General features: G+C 43.8%; 1 protein-coding gene across 6 annotated transcripts in view; it reads right to left on the reverse strand.

Moving 5' to 3' along the window:
* Positions 1 to 22,662, reverse strand: part of NSD3 (nuclear receptor binding SET domain protein 3) — a 502,906-nt gene that overhangs the window by 340,305 nt on the left and 139,939 nt on the right. For all 6 annotated transcript variants that reach the window (XM_029603933.1, XM_029603930.1, XM_029603931.1 and 3 more), the window contains one exon: positions 5,008 to 5,738. In XM_029603933.1, the coding sequence (XP_029459793.1) occupies positions 5,008 to 5,694 (687 nt within the window). In that variant the 5' untranslated portion in view covers positions 5,695 to 5,738. The remainder of the gene's footprint in view (positions 1 to 5,007; positions 5,739 to 22,662) is intronic.

Here is a 22,662-nt window from a genome sequence, read left to right on the forward strand (position 1 = left end):
TCCATCGGCCTTGAAGAGAACTCTCCTGACATACCGCTCCCCAACCTGAAAGACTGGCATCCGTGGTGACCACTATCCACTCCGGTATCTCCAGAGAGAATCCCTGAGCTAGGTTTCGGGGTTCTAGCCACCACTGAAGACTGTTGCCGGTAGTTATCGGAACCGGGAGGACCATCTGGTAATCCCGTGATGCCGGTTTCCATCTGGAGAGCAGAGCCCTCTGAAGAGGTCGTAGGTGAGCAAAGGCCCACGGGACGAGATCGATAGTGGAGGCCATGGTGCCTAGGAGCTGGAGATAATCCCACGCCGTGGGTCCCTGGAGATTCGAGAATCGCAGGACCTGATCGCGAAGGGACTGAGCCCTTTCCTTCTTGAGGAACACCATTCCCTCTTTCGTGTCGAAATGTGCTCCCAGAAAATCCAGGGACTGGGAAGGAACCAGGTGACTCTTGGCAAAATTGACAATCCACCCGAGCGACCGGAGCATCCGAAGGACTCTGTTGACCGCTCGGCAACCCTGGTCCCAGGACTTTGCTCGTATAAGCCAGTCGTCCAGGTAGGGGTGCACCAGGACGCCCTCCCGGCGCAACACCGCTGCCACCACTACCATGATCTTTGTGAAGACTCGTGGCGCCGTTGCCAGACCGAAAGGTAAGGCATGGAACTGAAAATGGCGACCCATGATCTTGAACCGTAGGTACCGCTGATGATCCCTGTGAATAGGAATATGCAAGTAGGCCTCGGTGAGATCCAAGGAAGCTAGAAATTCTCCTCGATGTACCGCTGCTAGTACTGATCGAAGAGTTTCCATGCAAAAACGAGGCACCCGAAGGGACCTGTTTACCATCTTGAGGTCCAGGATGGGGCGAAAAGTACCTTCCTTCTTTGGAACCACAAAATAGATGGAGTAATGACCCCGACCCAATTCGGAGGGAGGGACCGGCGCTATCGCTCCCAGCGCAGAAAGCCGGTCGAGAGTGTGAGAGACTGCCTCTTGCTTGAAGCGGGATCCGCAAGGAGAGAAAAGGAATCTGTCTCTGGGAGGATGGACAAAGTCCAATACGTAGCCGTGCTTTAGAATATCCAGGACCCACTGGTCAGACGTAATTTGGACCCACTCGCCGTAAAAGAGAGTGATCCGACCCCCCAGCCGGGGAACCGGATCGTGGGTCCGTCTGGCATCATTGGTTTGTCTTGTTGGAGGACGAATTAAAAGAATCCCGTCCCTGTCCCTCCCTACCGGGACGGCGCCCTCGAAAGGGCCGGTTCCAAGAACCTGAACGAGAGGACGGGTTCCGAGGAGCTTGTTGACGCGTGTTTCGTGTCTTCCGCTGATTCCTGTATCGATACCTAGAGGAAGCGGGGAAAACCTCGAGGATCGTGGACGGTCTTCCGGAAGCTTATGCACTGAGTTCTCATTCAGAGATTTAATGATCTGATCCAAGTCTTCCCCAAAAAGAAACTTACCCTTGAAGGGTAGGGATCCCAGGCGAGTTTTAGAAGATGCGTCAGCCGACCAGTTTCGCAGCCAGAGTAGGCGGCGGGCTGAAACTGCCGCTACCATGGAGCGGGCGAGAACTCGGAGAAGATCATAAAAGGCATCTGCCCCGTATGCCATTACAGCCTCCAGCTTCTGGTACGTCCTGTGAAGTGAGCAGCTGCTGTACCCAGCGAAGACCTGCTCTCTGTGCCAGAGCACTACAGATAGACGCTCGCATACCTAGTGCGGAAACCTCAAAAATCCTCTTAAGGTAGACTTCCAACTTTCTGTCCTGCGTGTCCTTCAGAGCCGTACCTCCAGTGACCGGTATGGTGGTGTGTTTGGTCACCGCCGATACTGCCGAATCCACAGCCGGGACCTTGAGGATGTCCAGAAAATCCTGTGGAAGTGGGTAGAGCTTGTCCATTGCTCTACTAACTCTGAGGGTCGCCTCAGGAGTATCCCACTCCCAGGAAATGAGTTGAAGAAAAGAAGGATGAGTGGGAAAAGCCTTGGCCAGAGGCCTTAGGCCCGCTAGAAGAGGATCTCCCTTCCTGACATTTGGCTGTGGTGCGACCGGTTCCGGGGGGGGGGGGGGGGGCGATGTCCATTTCCGACAAAATATGAGGAATCAGGTCCTCTAATTCTTCTGATTGAAAGATACGAAGAATCCTTGGAACATCTCCCTCCACCTGGGTGGTCAAGGTGGAGTCCTCCCCTGACGGGTCTCCCGCAGGGTCCCCCCCCGGACACCCCGCCGGAGTTCGAGGTGTTCCTGAAGGATCCTTGGAGGGACCAGGACTATCACCGAGAGGATGAGAAGATCCTTGGAGGGGGGACCCCCCTTGCAACGTTGATAAACAGATCAACTTCGGAGGAGGGGGGACCGGAATATCCATAGGAGCATCCCTGCACTGAAGGAAGGCTTTGTGCATTAAAACAACAAACTCTGGAGAAAAAGAAGAGAAACCTCCGGGAGGGGCCCCCGAGGCCTCTTCCTCCTGGTGCTCCGAGTCTACCACGGTCAGCTGAGTCCTCGGAGGGGGTGCGGTAATAACTGGGGAGTCCTCCTCTGACAACCCCGCTTCGGAGTCTGACATTAAAATGGCTGCCGTTCCTGCACTCAGCGGGAACGGGGCCTGACGTTTTCTGGAATCTTGGTCCAAAGTTCCCTCGATGTCCCTCTCAGCAGGGCCAGTTTCCCCGTCGGGGAGACAGCCCGAGCAACGCCCCTCCCTAGCGAGTTTGACCCCCTGCCGACCACAGGCAACACAAGCTGCTGAGCGCGGCATTAGTGAAAACGATGAGGAGATAGGGGGAGGGGCGGACAAGCGCGGTAAATTTTCCCTCGCGCTGAAGCAGAGCTCCAATAGAGCAAAGAACCCCTCTCTGCCGACCCGAGGGGACTGCCGGGGTATCTACCTTCCCGGCAGCCAGCGGCCCCGGGGAATGTACGTCGCGGGGCCGCAGGTTGGCTCGTTAGCGTTGTGGGGGGGGGGGGGGGGAGGCGGGGGAGAGGCTGGACCACCAGCGTGCACCCACAGTTGAAAACTTCGACGAAAAACGCTGAGGTAAACTGAAATTTAATAATAATAAAAAAGAAAACACTTACCCCTGCCAAACAGAACGGGAGAGAGAAGTAGGGAGAGAGAGAAAAGCCTGTCAGCAAGCCCCGGTGAGGTAAAAAACCGTCACCCCTCCCTCAGTTCTGTCAATAAAGAAATTTTTATTTTTTTTTTTTAAACTTTCCAAATTAAAGAAATTTTGTCATTACTATTTTTTTACTTGATCCCCTAAAGAAAAGTGAGAGAAAACCTATAAACTAAGGTAAAGTTGTGGGGAACTCAGGTTCCCCCACCCGCATCTGCTGGAGTCAGAAAGATACTGGGGATGATGACGCGAGTGATGAGGTAATATAGCACCTCCCCTCAGAAATCTGTTCTGACTCCATCTGCTGGACAGGGGACTTAACCCATCGTCTGGAATGATCCTGGTATGTACAGGGAATTAGTGTTTCATGCACGGAAAGCAAAATTGCTTACCTTGTAATAGGTGTTATCCCAGGACAGCAGGATGTAGTCCTCACATATGGGTGACGTCAGTAACGGAGCCCTAGTGCAGGAAAAACTTCTGTCAAAGTTTTTTCCCGCACTAGGGCTCCGTTACTGACGTCACCCATATGGGAGGACTAGCATCCTGCTTGTCCTGGGATAAAGTCAAATGTTCCCTTTTGGATCTGCTTCTTAATTTCAAGAAGGTAGATTAAACAGTGTCCATTTCCAAAGCTGAAAGTTCATAATGCTTTGGAGTATGTGTGATACTTTGCTGTGATTATGGAACAGAGAAGCAATAATGTTGCAGCATGTGGAACAAAATTCACTTTAATGGAGCCATTTGATAAAAGGATGGCCACTATGTGATGGTATCAGTTCAGTATTGAACATTCTAATCTTCATGCTTTATGTTCATTTTGCGGTAACTGAGCATACAACAATACATGAATTTTAACCAATAAACTGAGCACCCTTGACTAAAATGTCACACAGCAACAACAGACATTTTCAAGATAATAAGGCTCTCTGGTGGAGAATCAATGCATATAAAATTCTGATGCTGAGCTTATGTGAAGTGGAGCTCCTTTCTGATGAAATATTATTGAATATTAAAAAAAACCTGTTAGCATGAACAATGAGGATTGCTTTTTTTCAATGTTTGCAACTACAACTTAAATAGTACTATTTGGTTCTTAGAATAGGAAATTCAACAAAAGTTACATATGGCAAGTGTTACTAACCAGACAGAACACGACCACAAAAATTACTGGTTTCACAAAAAAAAAAAAAAAAGAAAAGAAAAGAAAAAGATAGATACCTGACAAAACAATCCAGGGCCTGAAAAATAAACTCACAAAAATACAGAAATAATTTGTAATTTTCTATAAAAGTACATGTTAATTTTAAGTGGACAGTACTTGCTCCTATTGACTTTCTGGGATTAAGAAACAGATGGCTTTTCTGCCATTTGAACAAGTATAATAAGAACATTAAAAATTTGTATGCAACAGTTGACTGCTTTTCAGCTTTCAAGCCAAATATCCACCCTTTGAACATGTCTCTCTCTCTCTGGAAACTGTGAAATGCATTTTACAGAGGTGTGTTTATGACAAAAGGTGCATGAATGCACAGCCACAGGGCAGAAGCTCTTGACCTGAAACTGTTGCTTCACAAGTATCATGCTAAAAAATAATTTTATTCAAAAGTATTATCAAACATGCAGTTCCAAATCCATGCTGAAAAATGTCTTACTCACCCTCCCCATGAGATGATTCTTGTATTTGTTTCCCTATTTTATTTCTTCTTTTAATTCTAACAAGCTTTCCTTTACTAACAATGTTTTAAAAATATTTTTTTTTATTTAGTCGCAGTTATATAAGTGAAAAATTCAGATAGATTACTGAACTTTAGTGGTGGAAGCCTTGCTGAACTGAACAACCTGTGGCAGGGAATGTAAAATTCTGCTGTACTCACTTCCTGTTCCTCCGGTTCCAGTTTAGGAATTTTATGTGCCTTGCGTTCCTCTGATCGGGAGGAAGAATTATGCTTGCTGCTTTTTTTCCTTTTCTCCTTCCTCCTTTCATGCTTCCTCTTGGCGTATTCAATTGCCTGTACTTCATTTAAAAGGTCCCCGCACAGGGAGGACTCAAAAAGCTCCTTGCCATTTTGGATGGTTTTGGTTATTTTTAATTTGATTTCTGGTGACCCAGTCTTCTTTGGGATCACCGTTTGTGGTCCAGAAGGAGGGAGAAGTGGTGGTGGTGGCTGTGGTGAGGAAGATTTTTCCACTTCATGGGGTCTCATGGAAGAGTTTTCCATTTGGTAATACTCTGCAGGATTAAAGTTTCTGACTGCACCATAGCCATTAGCTGAACCATTTGGGTACTGACTGTATGCCTGGTATTTGCTCTGAGGTTCATATATATTAATTGCTGGTGGGTAGCCATTAGTGATAGGTGGTAAATCCTCAGTTGTTGGTGTAGGATACTGGAAGCCTTGCTGCAGAGCTGTTTCATATGGTGTGTGGCCACCATCTTCAGCAATGTCACTGCTAGCATCAAAGGCATCATCCTGACGGATGTTGGCCGAGTCAATCAGTTGAGGTGGTTGCTGAATTGTGTTTCCCATGATCCCTTGCATGAAAGAGAAAGAGAAATCCATTGTTCTGCTCCAGCATCCTTAGCTTTCCCTTTCTCTCATAGGGCCTGAAAAGCAAAAACAAGTCAAAATTTAATAACTTGAAAAAGCAGAGGGGAAAAGTATTTTATATGATTGCACAGCAAACAACCTTCATTTCAGATGAAGGGCCTAATTTACCACACTTTTTTCCCCATAGACACAGACAGAGAAAAACCTTAGTAAATCAAGCCTGAAGTTCAACTTGATACTTTAGCGATCGATCCAAATGAAAAATTTATAAGTGACTATAATTTATATTAAATAAATTTAAAAAAAAACACAAAACGATTACTACATTCCAACTCTAAAAATTCATATCAGCAACTGCGCTGGCAGACAGGCCTATGAAAGAGCAGAGAAAACCTTACCATAACAGTTAACTTTTTTGCTTTACTTAAACTGTAGTCTCAGGATTAAATCTGAATATTTGTTCTAATACAGGTAAAACACTATGGGCCGGATTTTAAAAGGGTTACATGCTTAAGGTAGGCGCTTAACCCTTTTAAAACCCCCCTGCGCGCGCTGAGCCTATTTTGCATAGACTCGGGGGAGCGGGCAAGCCCCGGGACGCTCGTAAGTCCCGGGGCTTGCAAAAAGGGGCGGTCGGGGGCGTGTGGGTGGTCCGGGGGCGTGGCCTGTGTCGGGGCCTGCTGCGCCAGCGCGCATAAGTTACTACTGCCCGGAGGCAGTAGTAACTTTTCTAATAAAGGTGGTGGGGGGGAGGGGGTCTAGCTAGGGCCGGTAGGGTGGGTTAGATAGGGAAAGGGAGGGGAAGGTGTGGGGGGGTGGAAGGAAAGTTCCCTCCGAGGCCGCTCCGATTTTGGAGCGGCCTCGGAGGCAACGGGCAGCGTGCGCAGGGCTCGGCGCGCGCAAGTTGCACAAATGTGCACCCCCTTGCGAGCGCGGACCCCGGATTTTATAAGATACGCGTGTATCTTATAAAATCCAGCGTACTTTTGTACGCGCGCGCGCTCTCTTTTAAAATGTATCCCAATACATTTAGACTAGTACAACATTAATGGTCAGAATAACTATGTCACTTCAGGTACTATACACACAGAAACAAGCAAAAAAAAAAGTTATCTTGTCTTCAAGGATTCCCAAACTACCAAACTCAGCTTCTTTTAATCTCAACATTTCAAGAAGCCTCAGCTGTGATAAAATATAAAATAAAGCAGTTTTTGGCAGAAGTGCAAGCTGCCTTATTTTTACACTTGTGATCCAACATGGGTTGGTTTCGGTCCTTGAAATTATGTAACCAAAATTATTACATTTTACCATAGTATCTCAGCAGGGCCAACAAAAGCAATAGGCAAGCTAGGCCTGGGTGCGAGCCATGTGGGACCGCTTACCAAAAAAAAACGGGAGGAAGGACCCAGAGCCACGACTGGGGGTGGGGGGGCACGCGACTGGGGAGGTGTTGGCGCAAGGCAGAAGGGGCCTAGGGTGCCTCATCCCCTTGCATCAGCCCTGTATGTGAGCCAATTATATTAGAATTATGTACACAAAAATACCAGCAGCCATTACCAGATATTTTTCACCCAGCCTTCTTGAATGTTACATAGATAGTCAGGTAGCAAGAGGCTCCTTACAACACCACTATGCAAAGACAAATATAGCTGGGCTTTCAACAGGCATTTTTTTTTTATACCAGTTGACTTAAGTCCACCTACACACAGTCACTGCTGCAGTCATAGGATAAAAGGAGCCTAAATTCCCCCACTTCCCTCCTTACAAACCAAAGAGGAACCCTAATAACTGCAGGCATTAACCAAGCAGAAAGACTGACCGTTGCTTTTAATATGTGACATGGTGCCTGATCTTGGTCTTTTATTGATTCAATCACTTACATTCTTCCCAAAAAGGGAATTTTATATATATAAGGAAATTGGGCAAAAGTCAAAAGTATAAAGTGTTTAATTGTTAAATACAAAGAAAAACAGAAAAAAGAAGCATTGTTGAGCTTATCTAAAAAACTTTATTTAAATATTCAAAAGTTAAAATAAAAGAGCAGCACCTGCTATACTGAATGTAACAAATCAAAAATTGTACAAAAACTGTACACAAGGAGGCGGATTTTAAAAGGGTTACACGCATAAATCCTAAGGTCCTGGGACGCGCATATGTCCCGGGACTTTGTGAAGGGGGCGGGGCACCGGTCCAGGGGCGGGACCGAGGCCTCCGGCACAGCGGCTATTTGCTGCTGTGCCGGGGGCTTGTGTGCTGGCAGCTGGCCGGCAGGCGTAACTTACAAAATAAAGGTAGGGGGAGATTTAGGTAGAGCTGGGGGGCGGGTTAGATAGGGGAAGGGAGGGAAAGGTGGGGGAAAGGTGGGGGGGAGGGGCGAAGGAAAGTTCCCTCCGAGGGAGCGGGGAAAGCCATTGGGGCTCCCCTAGGGCTCGGCGCGCGCAAGGCGCACTAGTGTGCACCCCCTTGTGCGCACCGACCCTGGATTTTATAATATGCGAGCGGCTGTGCGCACGTTATAAAATCACACATACATTTGTGCGCACCACGTAGCGCGCACAAATGTAGGCCACACGCGTAGATTTCAAAATCTGCCCCAAGCTGTTTTATAACAAAATCAAGTATACAATTATAAAATTTATGAAAGAAATTTATATAGTCATATTAAGTGACGTAAAATGCAAAACTACCTCCATGTACACACTCGCACATCCCACTTTACATTACCATGCAACCATCTGCCATGAAACCAACTTCCATACAACCATCATGCAATAATGTATAATGTTCTGAATGAATAGATGTAAAGCCAATATAAATACACACACACACACACACACACACACACACACACACACACAGAAAAAACAAATGTGGGCTAATGATTCACTATTTCTTGCTTGTATAAGTTTTGTGTGATGTATGTATATTAAACAATTTTGGTGGGTATTATTTGGAGTTTGTTGTTTTTCATTAAGTTAGTAATTAATAAAGGTTTTTTCAATAATCTTTATATACATTTATCATTAGTGTTCCTCTCCCATCAGTTGGAGTTTGTTTTGGTGTATTTTTAAACAGCCAAAATATAGTTTTCAAAACTGTAATTGAGCTGTTTTCGCCTTGTGTACACACACACACGCACACAGGGGTAGATTTTAAAAGAAGCGCGATCAGCCTACTTTTGCTTGCGCATCAGACTCAAGCAAAAGTACGCTGGATTTTAGTAGATACGCGCGGAGCCGCGCGTATCCACTAAAATCCTGGATCGGCGCGCGCAAGGCTATCGATTTTGTATAGCCTGCGCGCGCCGAGCCGCGCTGCCTCCCCTCCAAGGCCGCTCCGAAATCGGAGCGGCCTCGGAGGGAACTTTCCTTTGCCCTCCCCTCACCTTACCCTCCCTTCCCCTACCTAACCCACCCACCCGGCCCTGTCTACACCCCCCCCTTACCTTTGTCGGGGGATTTACGCCTCCCGGAGGGAGACGTAAATCCCCGCGCGCCAGCGGGCCTGCTACGCGCCGGGCCGCGACCTGGGGGCGGGTACGGAGGGCGCAGCCACGCCCCCTGGCCGTAACCACGCCCCCGTACCCGCCCCCAAAACGCTGCCGACACGCCCCCGGAACGCCGCGACGACCGGGCCCGCCCCCCCGACACGCCCCCCCCCGAGAACCCCGGGACTTACGCGAGTCCCGGGGCTCTGCGCGCGCCGGGAGGCCTATGTAAAATAGGCTTCCCGGCCCGCAGGGCCCTGCTCGCGTAAATCCGCCCGGTTTTGGGCGGATTTACGCGAGCAGGGCTCTGAAAATCCGCCCCACATTGAATATTTATTGAGGAAGGTATTGGTTCAATCAGTATTAAATCTTTATTAAAATATTTTCAAAAGAAATTTGACTAACTGTATTGATTTTTTATAAAAACCTGTCTGTTGCCTTTTCTTACAAGTAAGGAATATTTCACTTTTTAACATAAAACATCTCACAAATCACCCACTCACACACACATATACCATTTTAAAAACAATATCACTGCATACCCCTGGTTCTCTTTATGTTATTATTTTGGAGAGACATACAATAGTATTGTTTAGCATAGCTATTTCTCTGATTTATTTTCTTACATGCTCATTTTCTAAACAAATGTGTCATTGCACACCATGCAGATCTGTTACAAAGTTCACAATAAATTCCACCTGATTCAAAGATGATCAACGAACAAGCACCCTCAGTTCAACAGTTTGTCTACTCATGAGGAGGGTGTCCATTCACCATTTACCTTGGAACTGCTGAACTGAGGGTGCTTGTGCATTGATCATCTTTGGACCTCACGGAATTTATTGTGAACTTTGTAACAGATCTGCATGATGGCAACAGACAGGTTTTTACAAAAAAATCAATATAGTTAAATTTATTTTGAAAATACTACAATAAAGGTTTAATACTGATTGAATATTTATTGACTGAGGTATTGGTTTTGTTTTGTAGGGGTATATATATATATATATATATATATAGATAAGATATATAGAGAAATATACACTAGATTCCTCCCTGTTAAAAGCTTTTTCTGCCAATTTTTTTATTGTAATATATAAATACATATACAAACGTGTATATACATACACACACATATATATATATATATATATAAAATAACCCATCTTTGGGGGGGGCAACCAATTTCATGAATGGAACTGCAGCTCAAAAGGTTTGCACACTCCTGCGTTAGTCTGTAGATAAGGAAAAATATTTTCAAAATCAGATGTCAATCACAGCACAGACAGGGTTTATGATGTTATATTACTATGTGGTTTGCCAATTTGTTTTTCAACAAGTTTCCGACTATATGGAAATTGTTAAAGAAAAGATTTTGCTTATTTCTAAAATACACTGTCAAACCAAGTCTGTATTTCTAAATAGCCAAAATATAGTTTTCAAAACTGTAATTCAGCTGTTTTGGCCTTGAAACTGCAGCTGTCCTGAAGTCATGCTCAAAAGTAAATTATTCCTGCCTAAAATACAAACATTCAGTTTGAGAAATCAAACATTTTCTTTTGCGAGAATCTGCCTCCTGAATGAACTGCATTTATTAAAATATTCTAGATAAGAGTTTGGTCTTCTTGAAACAGAAAAGTGTGGCAGAAATTAACTGGGTAGCAATTCACATAAAGGGTGACTAAATCATTTTATTAGTCACTCAAATTTTCTGAGAATTTATTCTTTTGACAAAAAAAAGTGTGAAAAAAAAACTCAATTTGAGAGCAAATTTATTCAGCAAAAATGTCTTGCTGTCTTCAGGTCCAAGAACACAAACAAGAAATTTTCTTCCTAAGCCACTAGAATATACAGTATATGCAACAGTCCTGTTCAAACCCTCACTTCTTCCTCTTCCCCTTAAAACATACGGTCATTTCAAATCCGTTGGCTGGGGACTGAAGAGAAACTTTCTTTGAGTCTGAATCTCCACCTATATCTGAGGTCAATATAAGGTGCACTCACCAGAGTGCACAGATAACTTGCAGTTGTGCACAAACTTTATTGCCAATGCAGTAAGGGGGGTTGCGCACAAAAAAACATGTACAAAACAATGTGCATACAGGTTAGCGCCCTTTCATGCAAATCCCATGATGGCATTAGCTATTGCTCCCCAGAGCAATGAGGTGCACTGGCTTAACTTGTGTTTTCTTTGTACTGGTACTGGAAGCAGAGATGGAATAAAGTTCCCAGGGCTAATGATAGTCTATTATCAGAAGCTAGAATTCCGATGCCAGGACCAGTAGTTGGGATTTTATATACATAAAACATGCTTTGTGAACACAAAGCACAAAAAAGGCTTTCTGTGCACAAAAATGCTTGTTTTTTGTGTGCATAAATCATGAGTGAGACACTTTCCAAAGTTAAAGCTGAGCATACCTTTCAGCTCGAGTTTGTGCACTTTTTAACTCCTGATGTAGTAGCATACCATTTGCTGACTGCATCAGAGTTGCTATTTTTTTTTTTTTTTTTTTTTACTGTGAAGTTAAAAAAAAAATACACTGAATTTCAGTGCACAATTCTACCATGTTTCTCCTTATATCGGGTCCTCTGACTGTTCAGCAAAGCATGCTATGAAGGTGCTTCCACGGTTTTTCTCTGTTCCCTGTGACAGAACATATTAATTTCATAGGATCTGCAACTGCATAAACCTTTAATGTTCTGTCAGAAGCACCTAAATTTGCAGCTAGAATCAACAGGTCAGGCAAGGATAATATGACAATTCTTTTAACTTTAGTGACACACTATCTGAGCATTGTTTTTCTTTATATAAAGATTACTATTTTATCTGTGTTAGCACAAGCAAAAAATCTATAATTTATACAAACAGAATGGAATGACCAGAACAAGCATTTCAACTCATTTAATCAATTTTCCACTGGCTAACTTTAAATTTTACATCTTCAGCTTTCCCATAAAGGCAAATATGAGGAAACAGACAAAACTGCCTCTTTCAAGATCTGATTACAGTCCTACAGATAGATTTAGTAATGTGACTGCATTAACTAAGATTAACTCCATCTTATTTTGTCCCCAATTTCATTTTCATAATTTCCATTCAGAGTCAAACCATATTAGAATTAAAAGATGCTGGATGACTTCCAGTTATGCTGTGAGCGGGGAAGGAGGCAGCGCATCATGGGAGCTCCTGCCATTTTTTTAATCCTGATTATTTGTATCTTGCAGCAGGTGACGGGCAATTTTTTATTATGTCACTGAGTAAAGATTCGGGTAAGCAATCCCTGCCATCATTGTGGGCAGATCGAGCTGTAATGCTTAATAAAATCAGTTAAGAAGCCTGAAGCTGCTAGGCCAGAGCTAGTCAGTGACTCTGCTTCCGATGAGGAAATGGCGGCCGCGCCAATATGAAGTGGATGATCAGGCAGCCTCAATTCGTGCATGGATGGAGGAATTTGCTGATAAGATCTCCACAAAACTGGATGATCGTCTTGCTGTGGTGGTTGATAAGATGGCCCAGTTGCTGGAGGCTATGCAGGACAACTTGATCAAAATTGAAGAGTAAGATGGGAAGCTGATGGACTTAGAAATGGTGCTTACTGCAGCTGACGCCAAAATTGATCAGCTTGAGCCGCGATATAATAGAGCTCTGGAAAACTGGATGAGCTTCAAAATCACTCCTGTCGGAGAAATATCCGTGTGCTTGGCATCCCCAAGAAGGTAGAATGGGATGATGCAGTTACCTTTTTTGGAAAATGGCTGACTAGAGTCCTACATCTTGAAGGGACTCAGACATTTATTAAAACAGGTTGTGTCCATCGCACTCCCATGCCTACCCCAGGGTTAGGTGGTCAGCCTAGGGCTGTTATTATCAAGCTGCACAATTTTAGTAATAAATGGAGAATATTAAATGCGGATTGAGAGCTCTATGATATAAAATTTCAAGATTCCTGTATTATGATCTTTCAAGATTTTTCTGCGGAGCTCCAACGGAAGCGCCAGACCTTTGGTGAAGTCAAGTGAGAGCTGCAGCGTATGAATTGTAAATACAGTATGTTGTACCCAGCCCGTCTTCGAGTTGTCAGGAATGGATGGCCGATTATTCTAGACACTGTGGCAGCAACGGAAAAGTGGTTGCAAGTTAAGAGCCCAAAATCGGCTGACTGATGCCTGCAAACTGTGACTACATTTAGTTTGTGTGTTATTGCCCCCTGAGAATCGACAGAAGACCCGGTTATGGCATATATCTTTTTGCACCTTGTGCGCCTCTTGTTTGTTGGACTGTTTGAACATGAGGGGACTTTTCTCAAGGAACAGTTGTCATTAATTCTCATGCTTCATTCCTGGTTTCTCCTTTTTTTCCACCTTTTTTTTTTCTTTCTGTGTCCCATTCAACATGCCTCGTGCTTCTCTCATATGCTATGTATGTGTTTCTAAGTCTAAGATTTATATGGCTGGATTCTTCTGTGCGCTTGGGCCAGAATGGCTCCTTTGTATATTTCTTTTTTCAGTTTCAATTGCTATGGGAGCTGAACAGGTCTTCTAAATCTCACTGCTCCCCTTTTTTCATAATTCCAGTTAAGCCTTATTTGCTCTTTGAAGAAGATGCTGTTACTGCTGTGGGCCCGGCGTTGAGAGGATTCCACTTTCCTTGCTGTTATTATATTTGGCTAGCAGGCCTCCTACTTGTGGACTGTATTTGCATCTATGTTTATAATACTTTTGGGGCCTGCTTTAATTGTCTATCTTATTTTATTTTCTGTTTTTTGGTGGTCTCTTTCTTTACATTGTTCATGATACGTGGGCATGATATGTGGGTGCCTTGGCATTTTGCTGTGATATTCATCCTCTTTATGTTCTTTTTGTTTCAGCAGTATGGGATGGAATGGATTCTGAGGGTACAGGTGGGTTTCAGGGGTTAGGTGGAGGAGAGGGGTGTCAGTTGCCACCGATCTCGATTTATTTCCCATCATGAGAATGGAAGGTCTATGATTTCGGGAGTTGAGAGTTGTCAGGACTGGCAACTGGGGATGTTGTGTTTGGTTGTTGGGATGTGGACAAGTTGAAGTTTAGCAGGAAAAGGGGTTTCAAGGCATACTGTGTGGGGGCGGGTAAGGGGGTTGTGTTTTGGTTTCATTGTGGGGGGGGGGCTGAATAAAATGGCATAAAACATGGTTTCTATGTTTGAAGTATGTATAGAGTATAATGAATGCTGGATTACAGAACCTTAGCTATTGCCTTTTGGTTCTTCTTTGGTATGGCTTGAACTGTTTACTTCTCAACTGTCCATTTGGTTCCTTAGCTGAAGCACATTTCATTTTACAGTGCTTATATCAAGCGCATGCTCTCTTTTTATGGTCATGGCCATATATTACCTTTCCTTGAATGCTAGGGGAGTTTCATCCCCGATGAAAAAGAAACGTATTCTTCAGCTGGCCAAGGGTTGTAATGCTCAAATTATGTTACTGCAGAAGACCCACCTAACCGATCACGAATATGAAAAATTGAAAATGGGTTGGGTTGGGCAAATTTCTTCTTCTTATAACTTTCGAGTATGGGTGTTTGTATTCTCATTCACAAGGATCTGCCTTTGGTAGTCTGCCACTCTTTGTGCAGATACAGAAGGCAGGCTTATTATATTAGAAAGTTTATTATACTCTGTCTCCTTCACATTACCTAATGTATATGTTCCCAATACTGAGCAGTCGGGGTTTTTCCATACTCTTACAGATCACATAGCAAAATTTGGTTTTGAGCAGGGACTGGAACCTCAGTCCTGATCCAATGCTTGCCTCATCTCGATCACCTGCCCCTCTCAATTTGGGTTTTCGGGATTTAGTTGCTTCCTTCAATCTCATAGATATTTGGAGGCATTTTCACCCCAAAGATAGAGGGACTATACCTTTTACTCACCAAGGCATAACTCTTATAGTAAGATGATTTTTTTCTTTGCTCTCCGAATTTGCTATCTAATACGGATAGTAGCAAAATTATGCTTAGTACTCTCTCAGATCACTATCCTGTTGAGCTCTGTTTTAATCTTGCTGCCTCCCCGCTTAAACCTCCTACCTGGAGACTTAATACCTTTATTTTAGGAGATAAGCGCTTTCCTGATCTGGTGAAGGATGCAATTGAAGTTTGATTTCCAAAACCCAGAGGGGGAGTACACACCAGTTTTGCATTGGGAAGCTTTTAAAGCCCTTTTTTGGGGTAAACTTATTAGTTTTGCTAGCTATCTTCAAAGGGAAAGGAAGCAGAAGGAGGTAATGTTACTGGACAGGTCTGGGACTTGGAGATTATTCATAAAAGAACTGGTTCTGCCAGAATTCTTAAAGCCTTGGAGAAATGCAGGTGAGAATTACAATCTTTAGACGTGCACAGGATCAGGAAAACCTTAACATATGCCAAGCTTAGACTTTATGAGCATGGCGATAAGCCTTCTTGGCTAGAGTTTCTAAGAAAAGATTGTGCAAGTCACATACTGCTCAAATAAGGCAGCCCACAGGGATGCTTACCACTAACCCTCATGAGACTGAAAATGCCTTTGTACAATACTTTTCTGCCCTATATAAGGATGGCTGCAGCCTGCCTAAAATATAGGAATTTCTGACCAGTCTAGGGTTACCATCCTTGCCCGAGGCCCAACAGGTTCAGCCAACATGTCCCATCTCCTTATTTGAGGTTCAGGCTGCTGTTAAAGCTTTGCCGGAGAGGAAATGCCCAGGCTCTGATGGGTATTCTATAGACTTTTTAAAGAAATTTCTGGTACAGGTCTCATTTCCTTATTCCGGTATTTAATGGGGTGGAGGGGAATGTCCATTTGTTGGGAAGCATGGCGGATGCCATCATCTTGCTCATCTATAAGAAGGGTAAGGGCGCATTAGAGTGTGGCTCCTATAGGCCAATTTCCTTACTCAATTCAGATATCAAGATACTTGCCATGGTGTTACCAATCACGTCTTGAGACTCTGCTTCCCCATTTGGTGCACCCTGATCAGACTGGTTTCGTGAACGGAAGGAATTCTACATCTAACACTAGGAGGCTATTTAATCTCCTTCACTTAGCCAAACTGAAGGGAGTGATGGGGGTCGCAATCTTATTTAACGCTGAAAAAGCATTTGATCGCCTCTCTGGGCCTTTTTTTATTTGCAGTTTTGAGAGTGGCTGGTTTGCCTGACCCCTTCCTTGCTTGGGTTCAGGCTATGTATGAGAGGCCAAGGGTGCTCCTAAATATTACTATCTTTCTTTCCCCCTTTTTCACTACAGCTACAGGGATGAAACAGGGTTGCACTCTTTCTCCTTTGATTTTTGACCTAGCTATCATACCCTTAGTGGAGGCTATCCGGCAACATCCTGTTATTTCTGGGCTTTGCATGGGGGGTAGAACCCATAAAATTTCCTTATATGCTGACGATGTGCTGATATATATGGACTTCTCCTAAAACCTCTGGGCCGGCCCTTCTTAAGTTTCTCTGCATTATGGTTCCCTGGCTGGGTATAAACTTAATTTTGATAAGTCGAAACTGTTCCTGCTAGATTCGAATTTGTTAGTTCCAGACTCACTTAAAGGATTCCGGGTGGTGGAGCCGGAGTTTTTATATCTAGGGATTTTTATCCCACGGAATTTTAAAGATCTTTTTGGGAAGAACTACGTCCCCATTATTTCCCCAATTTAAACAAAAAAATGCAGATATGGGAGCATTTACATATCTCCTGGACTGGTAGGATTAATTTACTTAAAATGAGCCTGCTTCAGAAACTTCTTTATTTGTTCCAACATGTACCCTGTTCTATCCCAGTGTGTGTGTTTACTGAATGAAAAAAAATGTATATTGAAATTTGGCAAGGAAAGCAGGCCCAGCTGGGTTTGCGGAGACTCTAGCTACCAAGATACAGGGTGGTATGGCTCTGCCTAACTTCCGGATCTATTACTGGGCAGCCAGACAATTTCATGAAAGCTTGGTCAGGGGCCCGCGAGGAGGCATGGCTTCAGTTGGAGAAGCTCCAAGCTGAAGCGATTAATCTCGGTGTGCTTCGATTTCTCCTGTGCAACTCCCCCAATAGCAGAAGGGTTTATCAGATTAGCCTTATACTTGCTCATACAATTCAAGTTTGGCAGTCGGAAGATGATGTCTCTCTTATTGCTCCTATTTACAAAAACCCAAATCTTTCCGGGTTTACTTTTTCCCCTGCTTGTAAGGACTGGATGGATAGTAGTCTTATTTATGTTGCTCAATTATGGGACAAAGATGGGTTTCTCACTTTTCAGTCTCTCTGTGAGGATTATGACCTGTCTCTGCAATCCCATGCTTTTTATCTCCAATTAAGAGGGGTATTACAGGATAAATTTGATCTGGCTCCACTGTGCTAATGTGATTGGTTGGAATCCTTTTTGAGTGACACGGATGCATACCAGAAGGGTATCCCTCTTTTATATTTGAGTAGTCTCTGTAGTAAGTATGGTACCCATATGCCACAGTCCTTAATTGACATTTAGAACACTGATTTGAACCTTTCATTGGACCATAAAGCTTGAAAGCGCATCTGGAACTCTGTGATTCATATCTCCATATATGCTAAGAGGAAATAATTAATGATTAAACTATTGAATAGAACTTATCGCACCCCCATCTTCTATTTTAAAAGCTTTCCGGATGCTGGGGTCTGGTGTTGAAAAGGGTGTGGTCAGACGGGTTCATATATCTACATGTTGTGGTTCTGTCCAATGGTTGCTACGATTTGGGAGCAAATCTCTCAGGAGAAAGCGGATATTTTGGGTATCCCTGTACAGCCGACTCCTGAGCTGGGGTTACTGGGTCATTGGAATAGATCCTTAGTCCCTGTTAAATACAGACCGTTAAGTGGGATAGTTGCTTCTAGCAGCACAATTTACTGTTGCCACTTTTTGGAAGACCTGTCCTAATGTTTACTGGAACGCACAAGTTAGGAATATCGCTGATATTGAAATGTTATGTTTTGACCTTAAAAATAAACATGCCAAATGTGTTAAAATCTGTGGCACGTATCATGAATATTTGCAAGCTATGTTTTTGTCTATTTTTGTTATGCCCTTAATCCAGCTGTCTGGTTTCTGTGTCTCTTTATTGTGAAAAGATTTTCATATGTATGATCTGGAGGAGTTCCTCCTTTTTTGTTGTATGCCATGCAAAAGTTTATAAATAAAGTTTAAAAAAAAAAAGATGCTGGGCCTTCTAAGCATAGCAACTATAGCTAAGTTGTATATTTACTGGCATTAGACCACAGAGTTGAGGCACTAACTAACCTATTTGCTGTAACAGAAGATGGATATCTAATGTTGCCATACCTGGCTGCTACAGCTGTTTTAATGAGCAATAGCATACTCATTATCACACCACACGAACAGCAGACATTCATATTTGCACCCAGCAATGAGACATATCACATGACTATTGTAAGAAGCAGGGTATTTACTGTAATGACAAAGCCCTCTGAATTTTGATCTCTGAACATTCCAGATTCCTATTAGCTGGTAAAATAGGTACACAAGAGTTCCGATCATATGAATGCAATTACTGCCTTTTTTTTTTCCTGTCTACACAAAAATATACCTGTATATGTTGAAACAGTCTCAGTCTTGTTCAGTTCAGTTCTTAAGTGGATCCTTATCTGACAAAGAAACATCTACCAACAAGTTATTTTTGCTTGCCGGTGTCTCAGGACTTTCAAGTACCTAAGTAGTACAATCATTTTCCTGAAACACACTGAATATTTTTTTTATTGAAAACAGGCCATACAAGTTATGGGTGAGTGTAATAGGCCAGTAACAGGAAGTAAAGCAACTTCCTCTCCAAGCACTAAAATCTTTCCAGTCAGTCGAAGAACTTCTCCAGCTCAATCCAATACAGAAAAAGCAAACATCTCAAGTAAAACACAAATTTGAAACTACTTGCATCTGAACTCTCCTAGAATAAGAGTGTCCTTACCCTCACAGCTTCTCGTTCTGAATAAATCATAAGACTGCATACACTTTCCTTCTGGGAGGGGTTGGTCCTAATTGTTTAAGAATTCAAAGAAAGGAAACTGAAGGTAAGAAAATTGTCAGGGTTTTGAAACTATTCTTTCACATGTTCTGAGCAAGCGCAGGAGATGACAGAAGTGTATTCAGCCCTGACTAAGGTGCAAAAGTCAGGAAAGGCAGCAGGAGCAACAGCCCTGAGAGGGATGGGTGGAAGGAAGAATCTACACACCTGATCAGGGTCACAGAGTTGGGGTGAAGGAAAAGAGAAGATTAAGAGGACAGCCAGGAAGGGGAATGGGGGAGGGAAGGAGAGGGGAGAATACAAAGAGAAGAGGAAAGTCAGGAGAAAGTGGCCTGCAGGTGATGTTGACTGGAGGGGGAAAAAGGACTTTTTTTGGGTGGGGGAGAAAGGGGATTTATTTATTTATTTTTCTATGCCGACATTCGATTTGACATATCACATCGGTTTACATATAACAAGATGTCTAAGGCTAGCCTTATAATGACATGATACAATGAAGAAAGAAGGAGAGGGCTGCACCAGAGCAAGAAGGGTGTTTTCAGTCATTGAAGAACTCCACACTCGCTGCCACCACAATATCAACATTCCCCCAACCCACTATTTTTTTTGGGGGGGGGAGATGGGGGGGAATACATAGAAAGCATATTTTAGCCCTGGTGAGTAAGTCCTAGAGGAATTTTAGAATCCCTGAAAATTACTTTCTATTGCATTCTACAACAGTCAGAAGAACCTTAGGCCGATACAGTACAGCGCGCACCAACGGAGTGCACTGTTAAGCTGTCATTGGACGCGCATTTTCCCTTACCCCTTATTCAGTAAGGGGCAGAAAACTCGCGTCCAACCCGCCGAACCTAACAGCGCCCTCAACATGCAAATGCATGTTGAGGGCGTTATTAGGTATGCCCGCGCGATTCAGTAAGTAAAATGTGCAGCCAAGCCGCACAACTAACTTTAAGAAATTAGCGCCTACCCAAAGGCTGGCGATAATTTCTTCGGGCACCGGGAAAGTGCACAGAAAAGCAATAAAAACTGCTTTTCTGTGCACCCTCCGACTTAATATCATGGCGATATTAAGTCGGAGGTCCCGAAGGGTAAAAAAAGTAAAAAAGAAAAAGAAAAAAAAATTTGAAGTCAGCCGGCGGCTGTCGGGTCGAAAACTGGACGCTCAATTTTGCCGGCGTCCGGTTTCCGAGCCCGTAGCTGTCAGTGGGCTCGAGAACCGACGCCGGCAAAATTGAGCTTCGGCTGTCAAACCCGCTGACAGCCACCGCTCCGGGCCAAAAGGAGGCACTAGTGTCCCTAGTGCCTCCTTTTGCCTGTTTCTACCGCTGGACCTAATTTAAATACTGAATCGCGCGCACAGGAGAGTGGCCTGTGTGCACACCGGGAGAGCGGACGTTCGCCCGCTCTCCCGCAGACTTTACTGAATCGGCCTGCTTGTGAGATAACTAGGTCTTTTCATAAAAGCTGTATCTGCTCCCATTTATATTTTCTGTAGGATTTAATGAACATACATATAGAACCTCCCATAGCTGCTGTGCATATATTCCCTACTGATGCACTAGTCTTGCCTGACAAATAAATGAGATGTTCTTCTTGTGAAGTCTTAGGAACTCTCTTTTAAGATGCAGTGATACAAGGACATACCATATGGAAATGAATGTCGTGTAAGCTGGTATCCCTCTTTTACCAACATGAATGACTTTTTTGATTGATTTATTTACTTACTTATATTTAACAGGGGGGCTTTGCCCATCACTAAATTCAATCTCCAATATTTTTCTATCACTTAGGCTTTGGGAATAGGCTCTGCATTTTGAATCCTCCCCTTTTCATAACCCCACCTTTTTGGCGGATAGGCATCCTGGGGTATATAACCCCAGGAAGCATGCCCAGTTCTTTAGAGAGTTAGGCACAGCTGTAGAGGGCAGGCGATACTGGAAGAGCAGTTTAGGGGCGGTTATAGGAGCCAGAGGAAGTGAAGAGCTAGAGATCCCTTCAGGATTTCAAAACAGGTATTAAGAGGTTGGAGATTTTTTCAAAGAGAAGAGACAGAAGCTGGTGATCTCCTCAGGATTTCAATCCAGTGATTTTTGGACTTTGAAAAGATTTGGAGATTTTGTGTGAATTGATCAGTCCAGAGGGAAGGGCAACCTCCCCTTTATCCCATAAGACTTGATCAAAGGGGGTTTTTTTTTTGCCTAGGCTGAAAGAGAAAAGCTGGTGTGAAGAGAAACTAAGAGTGAAGAGAAGTTTTGGAGAAGTTTGAAATACAAATTGAGAGCTAACCCATATTTTGGGATTTGCTCACTATGGATAGTGGTGCAAGAGACATGGAAAACAAACCCATTTTTCTCTGAGATCATTGGTTTGATGCTGATTTTATGTTTTGTGATGCTGGACATTTTTTTTCCTTTGAGTTGCAGTAAAATTTTATTTTGAACTCCATTTTTGGCATCCTCACTTTATTTTTGGTGACTGTCTAGAGGCCCTGGAAATTAACTTTCTTCTCCCATCCAGATTTGGACCCAGATCCGTGGCTCCTCTGAATGGTGTTCGCAGTACAAGACAGGGGCCAATTACATTTATATGCTACTAATGCCTAGATTTGAAGAGGCTCACAATGAAACACACACAGTATTTACATATACTTAAAAAAAAAAGAAAAAAAGATTCAATTACTCACTACAAAACAAGCTTTTCCACTATCTAACTCATCAGTTTGCCCCGCAAAGAAACACTTGCCTGAATAAAAAAGTTTTTAGCAGGGCCTTAAATGTTTTTGTACATTCCATTACTCTCAATTCCTGGGGCAGAGAGTTCCACAGTGTCGATGCAGCTTTGAGAAAGCGCAGTTGCTTACCTGTAACAAGTGTTCTCCTAGGACAAGCAGGATGTTAGTCCTCACATGTAGGTGACATCATCTGATGGAGCCAGGCACGGAAAACCTTTGTCGAAGCTTTGACCAGCACACCGAGCACGCCCAGCATGCCGCTATCCGCAGGTCCACGCGAGGTCCCCCTTCAGTCTCATAACATAAAGATTTGAGCGAACTGGAAGGAAAACAACTCCGTGGGGAGTGGGCAAGATTCCTGAGGACTAACATCCTGCTGACCTAAGAGAACACCTGTTCCAGGTAAGCAACTGCACTTTCTCCTAGGACAAGCAGGATGGTAGTCCTCACATGTGGATGAATATCAAGCTCCAGAATGTCCCTGAGAACAGGAGAGACCAACAGCGACCAAATAAGATGCCAACGGGCACAACACAACTGCAGCGCTGTAGGTCAGTAGGGGACAGTCTGGTTCCCATAGAAGCACAAAGAGTTGGGTTTAGGCCTGAAACAGGTTGCACAGGACAGAATGACCAGAAGCACTGCCCTGGCACCTGTCTTTATCCAAGCAATAATGAGCCGCAAATGTGTGAAGAAAACTCCAGGTTGCAGCTCGGCAGATTTTGACGACAGGCACTGC

Source organism: Rhinatrema bivittatum, chromosome 5 (genome assembly GCF_901001135.1).
Source record: "Rhinatrema bivittatum chromosome 5, aRhiBiv1.1, whole genome shotgun sequence".
NCBI lineage: Eukaryota > Metazoa > Chordata > Amphibia > Gymnophiona > Rhinatrematidae > Rhinatrema > Rhinatrema bivittatum.